This window comes from Henckelia pumila, chromosome 4 (genome assembly GCF_033568475.1).
Source record: "Henckelia pumila isolate YLH828 chromosome 4, ASM3356847v2, whole genome shotgun sequence".
Classification (NCBI taxonomy): Eukaryota; Viridiplantae; Streptophyta; class Magnoliopsida; order Lamiales; family Gesneriaceae; genus Henckelia; species Henckelia pumila.
Genome location: NC_133123.1, coordinates 38,412,503 through 38,435,260, shown reverse-complemented (window position 1 = coordinate 38,435,260; position 22,758 = coordinate 38,412,503). Strand labels below are relative to the sequence as shown.

At 33.8% G+C, this 22,758-nt stretch overlaps 2 protein-coding genes across 2 annotated transcripts; both read right to left on the bottom strand.

Moving 5' to 3' along the window:
* Positions 1-13,065: 13,065 nt before the first annotated feature.
* Positions 13,066-14,966, bottom strand: LOC140860878 (uncharacterized). Its single transcript, XM_073263882.1, has 2 exons — positions 14,240-14,966; positions 13,066-14,102 (listed from the first exon to the last, which is right to left on the bottom strand). The coding sequence occupies exons 1-2, from the start codon at positions 14,964-14,966 to the stop codon at positions 13,066-13,068; spliced, it is 1,764 nt and encodes a 587-aa protein (XP_073119983.1).
* Positions 14,967-21,695: 6,729 nt separating this feature from the next.
* LOC140860877 (secreted RxLR effector protein 161-like) lies at positions 21,696-22,500 on the bottom strand. Its single transcript, XM_073263881.1, has 2 exons — positions 21,767-22,500; positions 21,696-21,720 (listed from the first exon to the last, which is right to left on the bottom strand). The coding sequence occupies exons 1-2, from the start codon at positions 22,498-22,500 to the stop codon at positions 21,696-21,698; spliced, it is 759 nt and encodes a 252-aa protein (XP_073119982.1).
* Between the last annotated feature and the right edge of the window lie 258 nt (positions 22,501-22,758).

Genomic DNA, 22,758 nt, shown 5'->3' with positions numbered 1-22,758 from the left:
TCAAACAAAGGAAACACGAAACATTCCAAAAGTTTATATAATTAAAAAAATTTAATCACAGTTTTTTAATTTTGATTTTATCTTTTAAAAAAAATTATGAACACATTTATTCTATTAACATACCAAAAGTATAAAATTAGGTGACATTCCAAGTAGTATGAATATCTTTCAAATTAAAAAACATCGAATTTTATTTTTTAATCATAAATTTTCGACAAAATTTATATTTTCTGATAAAAATAGGACCAATATAGCCAAAATTTAAAAGTTAGAGGATTAATACAGAACTTTGACTAAAAAATAAAATTAGAGGACCAATATAGTCAAAATTTAGAAGTTAGAGGACTGATACAGAACTTTGACTAATTAAAGGACTAAAAAAGAAAACATGTAAAGATACAGGACCAAAATGACTTTTTTCCCATTTTTTTGTTGAGGAATCCTGCAGCACTTTGTTTTCTGATGATCAAGCCCCTACCCTCCATTGGTACTGCTCCGAAGAATGGAACTGAACTTCAGATTTTCGCAATATGTTGGTCCCCACAACAACGAGAATAAAGGAAGAAACAACTATGTCAAAATAAGGCTAAAGTTAAAAAGATTAAACATACCAAGAAACAACACCTCAAGACAATTTCGTAAGGGACTGGTGATATGGAGCTTTGTGATGCGATCATGGATGGCTCGCATGCTGATCAAGTGACTAAGGATTCGTTGGAGATGCCACGAGGACCGGTTACGAGAAGCCGAGCTCAGAAGTTTAAGGAAGCACTTCAATCTTTGATGTTGAAGTAACAAGAGGGCGTTGGATTCTTTGATATTCAATTTGGAGGAAGTTATAACCTTATTGAGGTCAAAGAAGGTCAAGAAAGTGAAAAAATTGAAAACCCTGTTCGAAGCCAAGGCGCGCCCGTGCCCCAGACTCGCGCGCCCGCGCCTCTGTTTTGCGAAGAAGCAGCGCGCCCGCGCTTACGGATGACAAAATGACGAAGAATTGTGCGAGCTCTCGGCGCGCCCGCGCCTTGCCCTGCGCAACAAAGGCGCGCCCGCCCCGATGATTTTACACGCACCGAAGATGTTTTGTGTGTGTGTTCGAAATTTTTAATATTTTGGCATTATTTTGCCTATTTTAGGTCTTTTATTCCTACTAGGAAACTTTAGGAGATATCTTTGATATTTTTTTTGATTTATTTTGCATTATCTTTCAATATTTTGGGTTGTAATATAAATACTACAACATTCATTATTTTAATAACAATTAAGATTTTCAGATTATTGAATTATTCAATACAAAATTCTCTCTAGAATTTTATCAAAGCTTTTGCTTTACCCAAAATCAAACTTATCAAAGTTTCATAGCTTTGTGGCGTTTGTCAATCGATTTTTCAATTGGGTTGTCAAAGACAGGTTTCTTTGAAGGTCTAATTGAATCTTTGATTGTTTTCTATCGTGAATTCTCTGTTGCTAGTTACAGGTTCAACTAGAGGTGGAGATTCCAAAATCTGTTACTTGTTTCAAAGTCGGGACAAAACCTTTGAATTCTTTTGTTATCGAATTGAGGTGCGATTCATTGAAATCGTGTTGCCTTTCATACAGAAGATTCATATCATTTGGTATCAGAGCCAGGGTTTTTGATTCAAGTAAGTCGTATCCTTCTTTAATCTATATTCTTTCTTCGTTCTTCGTTCTTCGTTCATCTTTTCTTGTTCTTCGTTCTTCATCTCTCTCATCTCAAATTTCTGTGTCTTTCTTTCAAACTTGTTACCCAAGTCTCGTGTCTTGTGCTACAAGTTATAAATTCAAAAAAAAAAGAAGAGAAAAATCGAAAAAAAAAGAGTCAAAAAAAAAATCGGTCAAAAAAAAATTGAAGGACCGGGAAAAAGCTTCAAAAAAAAAATTATAAGAAGCAAGATAACTTGTGGACAATTTTCGTTCTTGTTCATCCTTAGGTGCAAGTCAAAATTCGAGCATCCATAAATTTCTTATTCTTGTTTTTGTCAATCTTTGAGAGTCGATCTTCGAGCGTCTAAATGCTGTGAATTTGAGAGTTTGATTCACTTTTACACAAAGCTAAAGCCTACTTAAATTTTGAGTGAAAAGAAAAAGAGTGTTTGAGTGATTCGTTTGGAGTGAACTGTGAGAACTTGTGTGAGGAATTTTATCACTAACCTTTTCTTGCAGGTACCATGAATCCTAATAAAGATGCTAGTGAAAGTGTGAACCAAGGAATTTCCAAGGTTCAAATGGATGCATTGATGGGAAGTTTACTAGGGTGATGAGGTCGGATTTGGAACCTCTTCATGAGCGGATGAGTAGATTGGAGGAGAGTAGTGGTAGTGGAAAAAAAAAATAAAGATAGGAAGGGGAATAATTTTGAAGAAGATGAGGAGAGTTTTGATGAGAATTGGGATGGGGAGAGGAGAGTACATGGGGGTAGACATAGGCGAGAAGCAGTACGGGGAAAATATGCAGAGGGGAGTAAGGAGGATGGAAATATTAGTAGCATTAAGATGAAAATTCCAGCGTTTCATGGGAAATCTGATCCAGAGGCGTATTTGGAGTAGGAGAAGCGCGTGGAGTTTGTGTTTGATTGTCATCACTATTCTGATCTTAAGAAAGTGAGGTTGACAGTGGTTGAGTTTGTAGACTATGCGTTAATCTGGTGGGATCAATTAATGACCACTAGAAGAAGGTGTGGGAGCCGCCAATTGAGACGTGGGAGGAGATGAAGCGTGTCATGAAGAAGCGGTTTGTGCCTAACTATTATTATTGTGACATGTACAGGCGATTACAAACTCTGAAGCAAGGTCCAAGGAGTGTGGATGATTACTACAAGGAGTTGGAAACCACGATGATCCGGACCAACATTGAGGAGGATAATGAGGCTACAATGGCCAGATTTTTGTGTGGATTGAATAGAGAAATCCAAGATCAAGTGGAGCTTCGTCACTGTTTTGATTTGGATGAGATGGTGCAGACGGCCATGAAGGTGGAGCAGCAGCTCAAGAGGAAAGGAGTTGGTCGACTTCCTACAGGTGGAGGATCGTCGACTTCTTGGCGTCCAAACGTTGCAAAACGGGAGGACAACAAGCCGGTGTCCAAACCAAAATTGGACACCAAATTGGAGGCACCAAAACAAGTGAGTAAAGGTACACCTGAAACTACTAATACTCGTTCTAGGGATATTAAATGTTTTAGATGTCAAGGACTTGGTCATATTGCCAGTCAGTGTCCTAATAAAAAAATTATGATTATGAATGCTGGTGGTGAGATTGAGTCGGAGAGTGAGGATGAGAATTATGATAATATGCCTGCGTTGGAGGATCCTGATGAGGAGGGATATGATGCGGTGGTTGGAGAATTGTTAGTGACTAGGAGAGTGTTGAATGTACAACAAAAAGAGGAGGAAGAGACTCAAAGGGAAAATTTATTCCATACTAGATGCTTTGTGAATAACAAAGTATGTAGTGTTATTATTGATAGTGGGAGTTGCACTAATGTAGCGAGTTATGAGCTGGTGGAAAAGTTGAGTTTGCCTGTTATAAAGCATTCCGAACCTTATAAATTGCAGTGGTTTAATGATAGTTCTGAAGTGAGAGTAACTAGGCGAGTTGTGGTACCTTTCTCAATTGGTAAATATGAGGATGAAGTGTTGTGTGATGTGGTGCCTACGCAAGCTTGTCATATTTTGTTGGGTAGGCCGTGGCAATTTGATAGAAAGGTGATACATGACGGTTTTAAAAATCGTTATTCTTTTACTTGAAAAAGGAGCCTATTGTATTGTTACCGATGTCTCCAAAGCAAGTGTTGGAGGACCATTTGAAAAAGAAAAAGAAAGAAGAGGCCGAAAAAAAGAGTGAACAAAAAAGTGAGATGTCCTTAGAAAAAAAGAATGAGAGAAAAAAAGATGAAAAAAAATTGAAAGAAAAGAGGCCGATAAAAAAATATACATGGCCCAAAATAGTGAGTTGTGAGAGATTCTACATGAGCATACTCCACTTGTGTTGATTTTCTATAAGGAGTTTCTCCTTAACACAAGTGATATAGCCGGAAATCTTCCGAGCAATGTTGTTTCTCTTTTGCAGGAATTTGAAGATTTATTTCCGAAGGATTTGCCTCAAGGATTACCACCTTTGAGGGGAATTGAGCATCAAATTGATTTTGTGCCCGAAAGTGCATTGCCAAATCGTCCAGCCTATAGGAGTAATCCGGAGGAAACAAAAGAGCTACAAAGGCAGGTAAGTGAACTTCTTGATAAGGGGTTTGTACGTGAGTCTATGTCTCCTTGTGTTGTACCTGTTTTGTTAGTGCCTAAGAAAGACGGTTCATGGATAATGTGTGTTGATTGTAGATCCATTAACAATATTACCATCAAGTATAGGCATCCCATTCCTAGACTAGATGATATGTTGGATGAATTGCATGGTTCTAGCATATTTAGTAAAATTGATTTGAAAAGTGGTTATCATCAAATTAGAATGAGAGAAGGTGATGAGTGAAAAACTGCTTTCAAAACCAAATATGGCTTGTATGAGTGGTTAGTTATGCCCTTTGGATTAACTAATGCACCTAGCACTTTTATGAGATTAATGAATCATGTCTTGCGTGCTTATATTGGAAAATTTGTTGTGGTATACTTTGATGATATCTTGGTGTATAGCAAAAATTTGAATGAACAAGTTGAACACTTGAGAATTGTGCTAATCACACTAAAGGCTGAAAATTTGTATGCTAATTTGAAAAAGTGTGTGTTTTGTACAAAAGAACTTGTGTTTCTTGGTTTTGTTGTGAGTGCTCAAGGAGTCAAGGTTGATGAGGAAAAGGTAAGTGCGATTCGAGATTGGCCAACGCCTACTTCTATTGGTCAAGTTCGAAGTTTTTATGGTCTTGCAAGTTTCTATAGGAGATTTGTGAAAGATTTCAGCACTTTGGCGGCACCTATGACTGCGGTGATCAAGAAGAACGTTTCATTCCATTGGGGCGAGGAGTAAGAGAAGTCTTTTGATATTATTAAGCAAATACTAATTAATGCTCCTTTACTTGTTTTACCTGATTTTTCTAATACATTTGAAATTGAATGTGATGCGTCAGGTATAGGGATTGGAGGCGTCTTGATGCAAGGTGGGCGACCATTTGCATACTTCAGTGAAAAGCTAAGTGGATCAGCATTGAATTATCCTACCTACGACAAGGAATTATATGCCTTGGTTCGTGTGCTTGAGACTTGGCAGCACTATTTGAGGCCAAAAGAATTTGTGATTCATACGGATCATGAGTCTTTGAAGCATCTCAAAGGACAACAAAAGCTGAACAAGAGACATGCCAAGTGGGTGGCGTTTGTGGAAACTTTTCCCTACGTTATCAAGTATAAGCAAGGGAAGGAAAATGTGGTAGCGGATTCTCTATCACGAAGGTATGTACTTTTATCTACTCTAGATTCTAAATTCTTAGGATTTGAGTATGTGAAAGATTTATATCCTAGTGATCTTGATTTTGGTGAGATGTATGCGTCATGTTTGCATGGTCCAAAAGATAAATTCTTCATACATGATGGGTATTTATTTAAGGAGGATAAGTTGTGTGTTCCTAAGTCATCTATTCGTGAATTGCTTGTTAAGGAATCACATGGGGGTGGTTTAATGAGGCATTTTGGAGTGGCTAAAACTTATGAAACTTTGCATGAACATTTTTATTGGCCACATATAAAGCATGATGTTGAGAAAATTTGCGAAAGATGCGTGACTTGTAGGAAAGCGAAGTCTAGACAACAACCACATGGTTTGTATACTCCACTTCCTGTTCCAAGTGAACCGTGGGTAGATATCTCTATGGACTTTGTTTTAGGACTACCGAGATCTAAGAAGGGGAGAGATTCAATTTTTGTAGTGGTTGATAGATTTTCTAAAATGGCTCATTTTATTGCGTGTCATAAATCTGATGATGCATCTCATGTTGCGGACTTGTTCTTTAATGAAATTGTTAGATTGCATGGCATGCCTAGGAGTATCGTGTCTGATAGAGATACTCGTTTCTTGAGCTCATTTTGGAAAACGTTATGGTGCAAACTTGGTACTAAATTACTGTTTTCGACTACATGTCATCCCCAACCGGATGGTCAAACTGAAGTTGTTAATAGAACGTTAGGAACTTTGTTGCGTACTATAATTAAAAAGAATTTGAAGAATTGGGAGGAATGTTTGCCATTTGTTGAGTTTGCATATAATCGTAGTGTGCATTCTATTACAAATTTTTCACCTTTTGAAATTGTGTATGGTTTTAATCCTTTAACCCTGTTGGATTTGATGTATTTACCTATGAGTGAAAGGGTTAACATGGATGGTAAGAAAAAGGCGGAATTTGTGAGAAATTTACATGAAAAAGTGAAGGCGAACATTAAGAAAAATAATTTGCAGTATACCAAGCAAGCAAATAAGGGAAAGAAGAGAGTTGTGTTTGAACCAAGAGATTGGGTGTGGTTGCATTTGAGGAAAGAGCGGTTTCCTGAGAAACGACGCTCAAAGCTTTTACCTAGAGGCGATGGACCGTTTCAAGTGTTGGAGCATATCAACGACAACGCCTACAAATTAGATTTTCCAGGTGAGTATAATGTCAGTGCTACTTTCAATGTTTCTGACTTATCTCCGTTTGATTTAGGTGATGATCAAGATTTGAGGACAAATCCTTTTCAAGAAGGGAAGGATGATGCGATCATGGATGGCTTGCATTCTGATCAAGTGACTAAGGATTCGTTGGAGATGCCACGAGGACCGGTTACGAGAAGCCGAGCTCAGAAGTTCAAGGAAGCACTTCAATCTTTGATGTTGAAGTCACAAGAGGGCGTTGGATTCCTTGATATTCAATTTGGAGGAAGTTATAACCTTATTGAGGTCAAAGGAGGTCAAGAAAGTGAAAAAATTGAAGACCCTGTTCAAAGCCAAGGCGCGCCCGCGCCCCAAACTCGCGCGCCCGCGCCTCTATTTTGCGAAGAAGCAGCGCGCCCGCGCTTACGGATGACAAAATGACGAAGAATTGTGCGAGCTCTCGGCGCGCCCGCGCCTTACACTTGGCGCGCCCGCGCCTTGCCCTGCGCAACAAAGGCGCGCCCGCGCCTTGCCCTAGCGCGCCCGCCCCGATGATTTTACATGCACCGAAGGTGTTTTGTGTGTGTGTTCGGGATTTTTAATATTTTGGCATTATTTTGCCTATTTTAGGTCTTTTATTCCTACTAGGAAACTTTAGGAGATATCTTTGATATTTTTTTTGATTTATTTTGCATTATCTTTCAAAATTTTGGGTTGTAATATAAATACTACAACATTCATTATTTTAATAACAATTAAGATTTTTCAGATTATTGAATTATTCAATAAAAAATTCTCTCTAGAATTTTATCAAAGCTTTTTCTTTACCCAAAATCAAACTTATCAAAGTTTCATAGCTTTGTGGCGTTTGTCAATCGATTTTTCAATTGGGTTGTCAAAGACAGGTTCCTTTGAAGGTTTAATTGAATCTTTGATTGTTTTCTATCGTGAATTCCCTGTTGCTAGTTACAGGTTCAACTAGAGGTGAAGATTTCAAAATCTGTTACTTGTTTCAAAGTCGGGACAAAACCTTTGAATTCTTTTGTTATCGAATTGAGGTGCGATTCATTGAAATCGTATTGCCTTTCATACAGAAGATTCATATCACTTTGTCTCTCTTGTCACTATTCAACAGATAAAGATGATGAAAAAAAGGGAGGCGGTGTTCATGTCGGGCACGAGGAAGAAGAGAGAGTAGTAATGTTTGTAATGGTAAATTTGTTCAAAATATGGTTCGGTTCCAAGAATATATACTAGAAAAATGCACATGTGTGGCACGGATGACTAATCGTTGAAAATATGATTACGAAATCTAGATATTGTTTAAATTTGTTTAATAATACTATTTTTAAAAGTATTTAGCGATTTAAATAGAGCAAAGCATGAAAATAAATCACATATATTCACCTACTCATATGTGACGCTTTTCAATCCGTATTTTTGCTTGATTTTGATATAAGGACAGCTCTCTTCAAGTCAGAAAAGACATTCTATCCGTCCCAATTATATAGACCTATTTTTTTCACACGGATTAAGAAAAAATCATTGAGAAAATAAATTTTGTACAAACTTTTTATTTTATTCCTATTGAATGTATTCAAAAAATAATTGTATAATTTTTAAGATTTAGTTAATAGGGGTATATTCAAGCTCCATGTTTCGAAAATTTTTCTTAATTAAAAAAAATGATCATATTAATTAATATTAAAATTAAAACCCTAAAATTTTTATTCAATTCAAAATCACTCATGTTTGTGCTTAATTTTTAACTATTTAAAACATTTCTCTATTTTGTTTGGAGTTACAAAACATAAATAGTTAATTTTATATCACAATATTTTTATCTATAAATTAATATTGATGAATATTAATTTTATGGGAAATAAAAATTCTCAGATGATATGAATTAAATAAATGTGTGCAATAAAACACATATTTTAAAGAAAAAATACAATATGTGTTTTAGAAAAAAAATGTAATGTATAAATTTTTTCCCCCTATAATTCATATTTATTATAAATATTATATTATATATAGCCTATATTAAATTTAAAAATATAAAGTAATTTCTATCTTTTAAAACTTCTCATTAATTTATTTTTCTATGAATAAACTGAAAATAAATCAAACAAATAAAATTATAGAGCAAATAAATGTTAGAAAAATTTAAAAAAATGCTTTTAAAATCCACATTCTTTCAATACTCAGTTTCATTGGAAAGACACTATGAAAAATAACATATACCGACATATTTTAAAGGAAATCTGTGGATTTTTTTTAAAAAGAGTTTCTAATTTTTTTAATCTATTTATTCTATTTGTGGCTATTAGCCAAAGTTTATATGTAAAGGTTGAAAAACAGAAAAATCTGGAAGTCAAACCAAAAAAATATAGACGTCTTTATATCATTCATATTGATGTAAAAATCAAAGACACGTTTAGTTCACAAAAAACTGTGTAGTTGATCATAATAATTAACACACATTTACCGAAATTATTAAATGCAAACAGACAGATTCAATGCATCAATCAATAATCCTTTCATTATACATCAAATAATAAGAAATTAGCTCTTAATTTTTTCCTAGAAATATCATTTTCTACTCAGCACTCAAACTACAAGGTTATCAAATTTCGTAGAGTTAAGTATAATATTAAAGACCCTATTGAGTTAGTACAAAAAATGACATAAACAACCTTATGAACCACAAATATATAAATTATAGATAGAATAATAATATATGAAAATAAATCAAACTAATTAAATTGTAATGCAAATAAACGTTAAAAAATTTACAAAAGCGCACTTATAAGTCATTGGAAAGATAATTTAAAAAAATTACATTTACTGACATAATTTTAAGGGAACTTGTGGATTTATTATTATTTTTTTAAGTTTCTAATTTTTAAAATATTTTTATTCTATTTGTGGTTATTAGCCAAAAATTATATGCAAACATATTTTTTCTATAAAAAAAATATGGAAGCCAAAACGAAAAATACAGACGTCTATTAGCCAAAAATTATATGTAAAATCAAAGACACGAAGATGAAATCAAAATTTATTTATATTTAGCATGATGAAAAGACAACAAAAATACATTAATTTCACAAAAAATGGATAGTCGATCATAATAATCAACACACATTCATCGAAATAATTTAATGCAAAAACATGAATCTAAATTACATGCATCAATCAATAACGCTTCCACTATATATACATCAAATAATAAAAACTTAGCTCTTATTTTTTTTTTTTCTCTAGGAATGTCATTTTTCAATAAGCATGTTATGAAATTTAGTGGAGTTAAATGTACTATTAATAACCCTAATAAGTTGGTGTAAAAATGACATAAACTACCTTATGAACCACACATAAATAAGAGGATACAATTGTAAGCTCACAAATCAAACTCATATATATATATATATATATATATATATATATATATATTAGTATAGAGATAGATATAAATTATTATTGTTGGGGTGCAATAATTGTCCCTGCTGGTAGAGCGATCGAACCATGTCGCTTGGGCTGCTCTGCAGTTTAAAATATTTGAGTTGCACAATTACCACAAACTATAGCTTTTGGTAAAGCAAACATTCGGTTCTACAATTGGTATCAGAGCCAAGGTCATGAGTTCGATCTCATTGATTGCAAGTAGTGCAATTATTGGGAGGGAGATTATTGGGGTACAATAATTGTTCATGCTGTTAGAGCGGTCGAACCAAGCGATTGACTGCTATACGATTTAAAATATTTGAGTTGTACCATTATCACCAGCTATAGGTTTTGGTAAAGAAACAAGCACTCTGTCCCACAATTATCTTATAAGATTAACATAAAAATGATGTGTATTAAATAAGTTAAATATATTTTGTAGAAAAAATTAAATCAAATAGTGAGCAAATAATAAATATCAATATCAATAAGGAAAGGAGCAAATAATAAATAGTAGATGCAAAAATATGAAAGTGTACAATAGAAAAATAGTGTGTAAAAAAATAAAAATATTTAAGTTAATTCAAAATTGTTACTCGTATATTTATAATAGTAATAAATTAGATATTAGATAGATTAGAAAAATTAAGTACACTATACAACTTTTTTATTTCAAGTATTCATATACTATCTTGTAAGAGTATTATTACTATTTCATATACTCGTTCATATGTGAATTATAAAATCGAATAAAATAAATTAGAAAGTATGGTAAAAAAATTAAGAGAATATTAATAATATTTTACTTTTTTATTTTATTTTTATATTTGAAAGAGTGCATGCATGATATACTTTTTAAATAAATTAATTAAATAAAGAGTCACATAAACAAATTATTGAAAGAAAAAAACACATTAATTAATACATATGGAAAATGGGTAATCAAATAAATTCACAAATGAACTCACATATTTATATATGTAATATCAAATAAGAAAAGGAGCAAATAATAAATAGTAGATGCAAAAATATGAAAGTGTACAATAGAAAAATAGTGTGTAAAAAAATAAAAATATTTAAGGTAATTCAGAATTGTTACTCGTATATTTATAATAGTAATAAAATAGATATTAGATAGATTAAAAAAATCAAAGTACACTATACAACTTTTTTATTTCAAGTATTTATATACTATCTTGTAAGGCTCCACTTGGTAGCCTATATTATTAATATGTGTATAATTTATCCTATTAAATCCTACGTTTTTTTCATCATATTATTTATCCATCTATTAATTATTTATTTTACATCAATCAAATCATCAATTATTTATCTTACATCAATCAAATCATTTAATTTAAATTACTATACTATCCCTTATAAATAATATTATTCATATTTTATTTTATTTTTAAAAGGGTAAAATGGTAATTTGTTATTTTTTAATATAAATTTTATCAATCAAATCAATAAATTATAATCCATCAATCAAATCAAATACTATATTCACTATCATTTTTTATTTATTTTTTATTACATTATATGTGAATTATAAAATCGAACAAAATAAATTAAAAAGTATGGTTAAAAAAAATTAGAGAATATTAATAGTATTTTACTTTTTTATTTTATTTTTATATTTGATAAAGTGCATGAATGGTATACTTTTTAAATAAATTAATTAAATGAAGAGTCATATAAACAAATTATTGAAAGAGAAAAACACATTAATTATTAATACATATGAAAAATGGGTAGTCAAGTAAATTCACAAATTACCTCACATGTTTATATATGTAATAGATTTATTTTATTTTTATATTTGAAAGAGTGAATGCATGATATAATTTTTAAATAAATGTCACATAAACAAATTTTTGAAAGAGAAAAACACATTAATTAATACATATGAAAATGGGTAGTCAAGTAAATTCACAATTGAACTCACACACACACACACACACACACACACACATATATATATATATATATATATATATATATATATATATATATATATATATATATATATATATATACATGGAAACTTGTCGTCGCTGCCTTTTGTTGTGCACTAGGTAAACCCCTAGACTAACGCAATAGCCTACAAACCACGCTAGTCAAGTAAACCGAACTAATGTCCATTTTAGTTCAATTAATTTTAAATTATTTTTGTATTTTTTCCCTTATTTTTTTAAAAAATCATATTTTTAAATTTTTAAGCACAAAAGGTGGTAATTGTAAGGTATCTAAAAAATTATAGGGAGGTATATGTAATTTTTAAAGTTAACGGGTATAAATGAAAGCTTGATATAAACCTGAGAGAATGTATATGTAAATTTCAAAGTTAGTTGGGTTTTTTTTTGTAATTCTGATAAACCTCAACGGAGATATATTTAATTAACCCTATAAAGAATCTCCCTCTTAGACACTATTTTTTGTTTTGTCAAAATTGTCCTTATGTCATATAGATATTACATTTTGTTTTCTATTTTTTTTAAAATTTTTTTTTTGATATTTCGAATTACAGTTTAATTTTTAGATAATTTTTACAACTATGATATTACTATTTTTTGAATATAAATCAAATCTATTATAAAAATATTATATACAAGCGCGCAACGCGTGCATCAATACACTAATTATAATTAACATTCTTTTCATCCGTCCCTAGCTCTCTCTTTTTTCTTCCAATTTTTACACTTTATGTAATAAATTACGTAACTTATTCAGAATCATTGGTATGTTAATCTTGATTTTATACTAAGATTATAATTGTAACAACGTAATTAAGTAATAATAAAAAGTAACTTTTATTTTGGAATATTAATTATTCGTAAATGATCACCGGCTACTTGGCAGTTTCCAGCACACTTACACTTGGACTTGAAAAAAACAAAAAGAAAAAGAAAAAGCACAATTACATTTTATTTTATTTTTTAGATTAACAATATTCATTTGACAAAGATGTAATTGAATGGAATGGACAACTGGAAAAAGTAATTTAAACAAACAAAACACATTTATCTGATTTCAACTATAAGTTACTAAAAACTTGATAGGGAAGTGAGACCTTTCCATGGCATGATCGATATCCACAGTGAAAATGAATCCAAAAATCACAGTCTTGGCAGTGTAAAGCCATTCCATCTTCGAAGCCTTGGATGATTTCGTGGCAATTATAACCACACCTTTGGCTGCCAAGATTCATCATCCTCACCAAAGTCAATGGATGATCTTTGTGACATGGCACTTCCACGCTACCACCAAACTTGATTTTCGAAAATTCCCCTTGTGAAGGAATACATTTGACATGAAAGGATTGGTCACATTCGACACAATGATACAACCAATACTTGGAATCAATGTCTTCTTCGCAGAACTCGCAAATGTCATCATCGGTGGAATTAGAAGATGCGAATGTTAGCGTGAGGGGATGCTCGTCGAATTTGTGGGTGACTGATTTTGGTAGACGAGCACAATCAATATGTATCATGAAATTACATAAATCACAGAAGTATCTGTATGAAGAATATGATTTACCACAACACGACTTCCACGATTCAATATTTCGTGTTGATGCAGTGGAAAGAATAAGAGGATGTTGCTTGTGTGAATCATGATTGATGACTCTCGGAGCCAAGGAACATTCAACATCGTCGACTATGGAATCGCTTTCACCAAATAAGTATCCGAATCCGTTGCAATACGTTTGGCAACTAAAACACCCAAACAAAGAAAAGAATTCATCCAATCTCGGGGAGAACAGGTTGTTAGTGGTTGTTGTATAAACCGAATCTTTGACAGAAAGAGGCAAATCCAAACAAAATTTGTGGAGGAGAAAATTGCATTGAGAATGGGCGCCACATCTATAATATGGAGGTGAATGAATGGGCTGAATGCATGCATTGCAAACTAAATCTTGCGCAGTACTGTCATCCATCAACACCAAAGAAAGATCAGTGTGGTATTTTTCTAACATTTTGATAGAATTGCCCTCCTTTACTTCTATAGCACGCAATATCGAACCCAGAAACATGTCGCTCGACACAATCGGCATATGAAATATTGCGCCTGCAAATTAATTTTGTCATAGAAATTATTTATTTAATTTATATATATACATGTGTTTTTTTTTTTTTGATGATCTAACGTTATGTATAGAAAACATTAATTAATTAATTAATATACAAGTAAATTTAATTAGTTACCCGAGTCCTTGTTCCGTGACCGGGATATTGCACAATCCACATGAGCGAGAATTCCACACTGGAAACAGTAATAAATCCCAGACTTGATAATTGCTATTTTCAAACAAATTAGACATGTATCGCTCTCAATATAGAGGCCTAGCAAAGAGGAAGCAGAATAGAGAAGGGAGAGACAGTGTTGATGCTCTTCAACTTCAACAAAGCTGGGTAACAAGGCACATTCCTGGTGAATCCAGAAATTACATTTGTGACATGAGAAGAAATAACCCTCATGTTTTCTCCCACAAGCATCACAAAGCAAAGATGCCTCCTTTCCAAAAACTAGCATGGGATGTTGTGGGTGGCTAATGTGGTTTATTTGGATATCCAAGGGAAACCCACATATAGGATGGACAACAAATTCACATTCGGAGCAATGGTATGTGAAATTCTCGCACAATTTCCCACAATAACCGCACAAACAGTTGTCATTGCGCGGCTTTGAAAGCAAAGCAAGATCATGTTTTTCAACATATTCATATCGACCAACACAATAATAATGGTGCAATTGATGGGGGAGTTGTGAGCAAGCTTGGTGGAGATAAAAATTGCAACCTTGAATGGTGCACATATAACAGGGACTCAACATCACGTACAGTCCACATGCGTTGCAGCGATGATGAATTTCCTCGGATTTCTCCAACATCAGTGGATGCTCATGACCAAAATGTACAATAGTACTCTCCATATGAATCTCTTTGATTTCTTTAATTGTGAGAGTTTGTGTATATATGTATACAGACATTAAAGTATATGAAGTTGATTCTTGTAGTATAACATTGGGGCAACTCTAGTTTGTAATTTTAACTTTTCTTTATTTATCTAAAAAGGGTTGATCCCGAATGGGACCCTGAGTCAAAGACCCATTGGCAACTTTTCTTTATTTATGGGACCAAAGCATTCTGCTTTTTGTATTTTACTGATTACTTTTTTTTAAAGATCAGTAATGATACAAGTACAGTACAAAATATAAAAATTTTATTTATCAAATATTATGATACACTGAATACAAAATCTCACGATATAATTGATAAAATTTTTTTTCCAAATTTTTAAATCTTCAATCTTATCTATATCTATATTTTAAAATATAACCTTGTCTTCATCTAATCATCTATATTTTAAAATTTTTAGATAATCCAACACTTGTAATAACAAGTATAGAAAAATCATTGATTTTAAAATTAAAAAAATTTATCATGTTTAGATAAATATCAACAATGCGTGCAAAGAGACAATATTCTCAATAAAATATTTTTTTTATCTTTATCTATATTTTTGAATTTTTTTAATGATTATCATCCCCACAAAACTATTATAAAAAAATATTTTGAGATTTATATTTTAATAAAATCACTTGACGTTTCACACAAATATTATTTATCATCACAATTTAATATATATGAACACATCGACGGTCGAGGGATGCTAGTATATATTAAAGTTTGACATAAAATAAATTGTGTGTAAACTTAACTATATTAGAACACTTCTTTCATACCAAAATAATTTGTTTGAATTTTGGATTTGTCACATTTTGTTTTTTCATAAAAGTAAGTCATATATCAATCAACTTTCAAAAATTGAGGAAGAATCCAATGTTGTAACAATGAACTAATTACCCTTTACGATATAATAAAACCAAAGTCTAGTTTTGCTAACTAGCAAGGTCAAGAATCTCACATTGCGAAGCAAGTTATTCTTTTTGATAGTCTAGTTTTGCTAACTAGCAAGGTCAAAAATTTAAGAGTACTTCTATCTGATTTGTTAGAATCAGACGGAAGTTTTAATTTGCTTAAAACTTTTGATCTGCTCGAAAGATTCTGACCAAGTCAGGCGAAAGTAATCTTCCTCACAGATTGAATGCTTATAAGAACTAATGCAGATGAAATGGAATAAAAGCAGTAAAGAGATAGATTTGTTTCTGGATGTTCGGAGATGAATTCTCCTACGTCACCCCTTCTTCTGTTTCCAGAAGGATTTCACTAGAAGACTTTGACTTATACAATCCCTTTGTACAAATCCAATCCAATCAATCTTTTGAAAGGAACTCCTAGCAATACTCTAACTCAAAGTAGAACGACTTTTCCACTTAGAGTTTACAAAATGAAGCAACAGAGTATGCTTCGTTGATTTGATCTGGAAAGCTATAGACTTTGATCTTGATCGAATTGAAATATTTCTTTGGGCTTTGATCGATCTGAAATATATTCTAACTCAGAGTATCGAGACTTTGATCTGATAAGTTTCTGGTTTTGAGTGAAGGCTTTTTCAAAATTCGATTACTTTGTAATTTTTCACTCCTTGGTCTCGTATCTTCAATCTTTAAAATACTTGAATATATATAGTCTTGAAAAGTGATCAGTGAGCCGCCAACAACTTCTGAAAAAGGGGCCGCCAACAGATCTTGTACAGATTTCACAAACCTTGACTTAGAGCGAAGGCCGATCAATGTTCAAATTCTCATTAAATGAGTTTGTCGTCTTCTTCAATTATAGCAATGGATAAATTTCGAATAATGCTTCGATTTGGTTGTTGACTGTTTGTGTCAATCGATCTGTTGAAATAAGATTTGTGGCGTTTGATCTTGATCACGATAGTTTGATCTGGCAACTTTCGTAGAAATCTTTATTATTTAAATTTGATAGGTTCGATTACATAATTTACTTGATTTTGTTTTGACTTTGTAATCACCGAAATTTTAGAGTTTGATCTCCAACAATTTCCCCCTTTTTGGTGATGTCAAAACCAAGTTAATATCCGGATCGAAAATATAAAGACATCATCGAATACGCTTTCAAAAGGATTCTTGTCATAGATCAAATAATAATTTTTAGACAAAATAAATGTTAAAAATTAATAGTTCCTTGACTTGATCTGCTTGTCTCTGCTTTTCTTCAGATAAAAGACTTTTAATATTTTCCTTTGCCCTTGCCTCTTGATGCGGTAACCTTTTCCCCCTTTTTGGCATAACCACCTTCAGATAGGAGGTCTAGAATAACTGTGATCTGAGTACCAAAAGTGTCATGAATCTGTTTGGTGTGAGCCGTAGTGGAGGATTCGAGACCTTCAAGCTTTCGGAGAATATTTAAATATTTGTCCACTTGTTGTCTTCGAACATGCATAACAGATTCACTTATGTTGTTCACTAGTGTCAGCACATGTGATTTGAAATCACGAATCTCAGTAGAAGTCTGCAACTGATTAGCTTGCAATTTACCAACTATAGTAGAGAGTTGAGTGATTGAATTAGTCAAGCTTTGATCTGGACTTACGTGAGCCGGATGAGAAGAGGAGGGTACTGCATCTTCAGAAGGAATGGAATCACACAGTTGAAGTTTTGAAGCAGAGGCATCAGGAGGAGGAAGATCAATATTCTCCAAAAATTTGAATGTTTCATCTAGATCTCTTATGGAAATCTCTGAGAGGGATAGACCAGATAGACTCATCTTATCTTTGAGCATAACGGCTAAGGGATTGAACATATGATGAAGAATATCAGTCCTGGCTATCTTATGAATAGGAGGCAGCTCCATTTTCAATTTTTCATAAGAACCTCTTATAAGAGAATCATCAGATAAACAAGAATTTTGTTCTGCCAAGGGATCAAAACGTACCATTGCTGTGTTCGGATCAATAGCAGAAGTATCTTTTTGTTCTGGGGAGTCCATGACGATATCTTCAGTAAGGAAGTCATTCGAAACAGATGTATCGACGTGTAATTCATCTGCAACTTGATCTGCAACAATGTCTTCAGCAACGATAGTAGTTTCAAATGGCAGAGTGTCGGAAATCGTAGATGCCGCTAAGGTCACTTCTATTTCCTTCTCAGCAGAAGAATCAAGCTTTTCTTCTTGGACGGTTTGAACAGTTGATGCATCTTCTAGAGTAGAAGGAAGTAAAGGTTCCTTGGTTTGAAAATCTTCAGCAGTTTGATCTGTGAGAACAACAGCAGTCATTAGTGATTCTGTTGGGATAGAAGTATCCTTAACAGATGAGATGCTTGGATTGATCTGTTCGGCAGATTGATCTGTGAGAATATCAGCGATGAGCGATGGCTCTTCTGAAACAATAGTATCCTTAACTGAAGAGATGCTTGCATTGAGAGGGTCGGCAGATAGAATAACATCATCTAGTTAATCTGGTTCAGAAGTGGAAGATGAGGGATGGTCTCTGACTGATGCTTCGGATGGAAATTCTTGTCTCATAAGATAAGCCTTTGCTGACATCAAATTTGCATCATTCTCCAATTGATTGAAGCAGTAGTTTTATCAAAGATATCCAGACTGACTGGATTGAATTTTGCTCTCTCTGTTCGAATGTGCTTTAGAAGAGTGCTTTCCTGTAGTCTAAGATGAATAAACTCTCTTCTGTTCAACGCTATGGAAATGATCTTAGTTTCAGCCCATTCAAGAATTTTTACTTCAAGTGCAGCAATTCTGTCCGGTGTCTTTGATTCCTTGATGTGAGAAAAGTGATCCTCAGTCCGATGGAAGACCCATTTATCAAAAAACTTCATTTTCATATTCATATCTTTGATGATATGTTCAGCAGTCCGGTCAATAATTATTTGAATGTTGGATAACAGATTTGGGACATCATCAGGCTGTTTGAAGAATCCAGACTGAAGTACCGAGATGTTTAGCTGAGTCACCGGTGGAACAACTTGTTCTACCATAGAGAGAGGAATAGCTGGAACTGGTGCCGGTTGAAGAGGCAGTGGAATCCGAGGAGGAAGCCTGATTATTCTTCTTCTTTTCTGAGGATGAGGAGGAATAATGGCAGCGAGGGTAACTTGATCCGATTCAGAAGATTCGGATTCAGATGAATAAATTACATCTTTTCGCTTTGCTGTAGTCTTTCTTCTAGGAATTGTTCTTCTTGTAGGCGTAGCTTCCGTTGTTGATGTGATTTTCAATGATTTAGATTCATCCTGGAGCGTTAAGTCTTCAATTTCATCCGAATGGGATGAACCATGCTTGAATACAATGAGCTGCAGCTTTGTAAACGTCAATGGCTCTTTCATTCAAAGTCTTATGCGGATGAAGTGCAGACGAAGGTCCCAGATGGACATTCAGATCGTTCAAGATATCTCCGATCTGAACTGCAAATCCTTGTGATTGTTCTGTAGGTGCAGTTATCATAGCAGATAGAATATTGAACAGAACAACAGACCAATTGATGGAAATACCAGCAGATATAGCAACCATAACATCAAATTTTTTAGATGTAATTGCATCAAAAGAACCTGCTTTGGCTAGAAGAGATTTGGCAACAATGTCGTGCAGAATCCTGAATTTCATCTTCAATTCCTTCTTTTTGCAAGGAATTCGGATTGGCTTGTTGGTCAAGGAGTACATGCTCTTCATCTGTTTCTTTGTTTCGGCAGAGATGGAAGAAAAGTCAACAATTTCCTGTCTTGGCAAATCAAACGAAGAGGTTAAAAGAGTAGAGGTGATTCGAACAAATTCTCCACCAAGACTTGCAGAGATGGAATCATCTTCAACTTTGGCCGTCTGGAAAAATTTGGGTAGGGCTTGTTTGTAAAGCAATTTCCCGCCCTCGAGAAATTTTCGCAGCCCAGATGCTTCAATCGTTCTGAACATATCCACCATTCCTTGATCTGTCAGATCGAATATCGTGTGAAAACCGATGAGAATGACGTTTTGAGTAATCGGCGTCATCTTGTTCCTGCGAATCGAAAGAGTAAATGCGAGTTATATGTTCTTTTGCGAAAGAGAAGCAATTTTAGGGCTCAGAAGAATACTAAGTGTAAAAGATTAATTTTTCGATAAGTTTTAAAACCTAGCGCGTGATAAATGACGTAATCAATCGATTTAAATTCAAAAAGTTGCGGCTAATGGGATGTGCTACTCACGCGGTAAAAAAAATATTTGGGAATACGAAAAGACAGTAATTAAAAATAAGAAAATAGATCCCCTATAAATAGGTCACTCAGATGAATGTTCCGAGTATCCTATTTCAAAATTAAAGCACAAAGAGTTAGATAAAAAAAATGAGTTCTCATCTGTCTCTAGAGGAATTTAAGGAAGAGCTTCAGGAATTTATCCTGAAATGGGTAATGCGTCTCTATTTCAAGGTTGAGGAGATTCGGATGTATCAACAGGCTTCATTTCCTCTGCGCAAGTATGAAGATGTTTGCGAGCTTGAGGATCGCAAAGACAGGTACAAAGAGTTGCTAGGCGCCATTAGTGTTGATGAGGTTCTCTCGAACCATGGTGTTTCTTTTCTGATGTATAAGAAGGAGGTGAAGGTCCTCACTCATCTGATCAACGCAGGTGATTTGAAGGGGAGACGCTTTGATCCGGTTGTGTTGGAGTGGTTGAACAGATCGCGTCTGGATGTGGATGTTAGAAAGAGGGTTTGGGGGCCAATGAGGCCAAATCTAGATGATTAGGTTGGTATGATGAATGTAACGAAACACTTTTGAAATATGCAATGCAATATTATGTTTATCTTATAAGATTTGCGTTTTGTGTGTGAATTGATACTTGTAATACATAACAAAACACTTAAGAAATCTATAAGCAATATTGAATTAAAGAAGCATAATAACCAGATAAAGTTGTACTAAGCGTTTCATCTTTAGTCGGATGAAAGGATCCACAGTTAGATGAAAGTTTTTCCAAAAAGAAATGAGTTAAGTAATAAATTTATTTTGAAGGTTACGAAGCAACATACACAGAAGATAACATAGAATAAGTATGATTGGACTTGTAGTCTGTGACTAATCAATTTTTGCAATAAAGTCAAAAGGGAATAAGAAACGTTTTGAGAATCTCAAGAAAGATTATTACGATCTAGGCAGATCAGATTAAATTCCCGCAATAAATAAGCAAAAGATGATTAGACGTTTTAAACTCATGGAAACAGCCGAAGTCCTTTCATCTACTTATCTGTTCCTATAAGAAGCAGAGTTAGAAGTCATTTAGCAACACATAATTTGAAATAACAAGAGTAAATGGCGAGAGAGAATGATAACACCATTGTTCCATCTGTTGAGCAAGAGTATGAGATCCGGAAGGATCTATACAGAAGAAGGGTGTTCGAGCGGGGAATGAAGATGTGGCATTTCCTTGATGCTCTACGCTCTCCTCACCGTGCTAACTTTCCTCCATTGTCTCCTGCAATGCATCGTCGGAGATATGCAAGAATACGTTGGTATAAATTTATGCTTGGTACTCAGAATATTCGAGACGTCTTGAAGTCATCTGGAGTTCGTCTGTGCATTCTCCTTGAAGAGCGAGATGAAATGCAGAACATCTGCTTTGAAGATGACGTCTGCAATGGCCAAGGTTCCCTAAGTGCTTGGATGATCAACTGGAGCCTAGAGATGCGTAGTAGGATAGATCTGGCTCGTGTAAACTAGGAAGAAAATTAATGAATGAAGAAAATTTTATGTTTTCATTTGATGCTTTGTTCTGGTATAAGCAAATATTAAGAGTTAGGCATATATTCCCCCTAAACCTGTGCTTAACATTTCGAAAATAAGAAAACTTAGCGTCTGATAGAGGCTTGGTGAATATATCAGCAACTTGCAGATCAGTTGAAACATGTTCCAGACGAACATCTTTCTTTTGGACATGATCTCGGATGAAGTGATGCCGAATATCAATATGCTTTGTTCTGGAATGTAGAACTGGATTGTATGTTATAGCAATTGCACTTGAGTTATCACAGAAAATTGGTGATTCAGATGAATTAACACCATAATCTCTGAGTTGCTGTTGGATCCAGAGCAATTGTGCACAACAACTTCCAGCTGCTAAATATTCTGATTCTGCTGTAGAAGTAGCGATGGAAGTTTGTTTCTTACTAAACCAAGAAATAAGTCTGTCACCAAGAAATTGACAAGTCCCACTTGTGCTTTTACGATCAATTCTGCAACCTGTGTAATCTGAATCTGAGTAACCAATTAGATTAAAACTAAAATCTTTTGGATACCATAAGCCAACATTCTGAGTGCCCTTAAGGTATTTTAGAATTCTCTTTGCGGCAATAAAGTGAGATTGCTTCGGATCAGATTGAAATCTTGCACACAGACCGACTGAGAACATAATATCCGGTCTGCTTGCTGTCAGATAGAGTAAGGAACCTATAAGTCCTCTGAAAAGAGTTTGATCTACTGGAGGTCCAGCTTCATCTTTATCCAATTTGATTGAAGCGCTCATTGGAGTACTAGCCGCGGAGCAATTCTCCATTCCAAACTTCTTTAGAAGTTCTTTTGTATATTTGGCTTGATTAATGAATATTCACTTTTCCATCTGTTTGACTTGCAATCCCAGAAAGAATGTTAGTTCTCCCATCATACTCATCTCGAATTTGTCCTGCATCATCTTAGAAAACTTTTTGCATAATTTGGGGTTAGATGACCCAAATATGATATCATCAACATATATTTGCACTAATAAAGTATGATCGCCTTGGAATAATTTAAAAAGAGTTTTATCTACAAAACC

Coding starts and splice junctions, on each gene's coding strand:
- LOC140860878 (XM_073263882.1), bottom strand. CDS start 14,966: ATGGAGAGTACTATTGTACATTTTGGTCATGAGCATCCACTGATGTTG. Junction 14,103..14,239: donor GTCACGGAACAAGGACTCGG/GTAACTAATTAA, acceptor ATTAATTTGCAG/GCGCAATATTTCATATGCCG.
- LOC140860877 (XM_073263881.1), bottom strand. CDS start 22,500: ATGGAGAATTGCTCCGCGGCTAGTACTCCAATGAGCGCTTCAATCAAA. Junction 21,721..21,766: donor TTTCGAAATGTTAAGCACAG/GTTTAGGGGGAA, acceptor TGCTTATACCAG/AACAAAGCATCAAATGAAAA.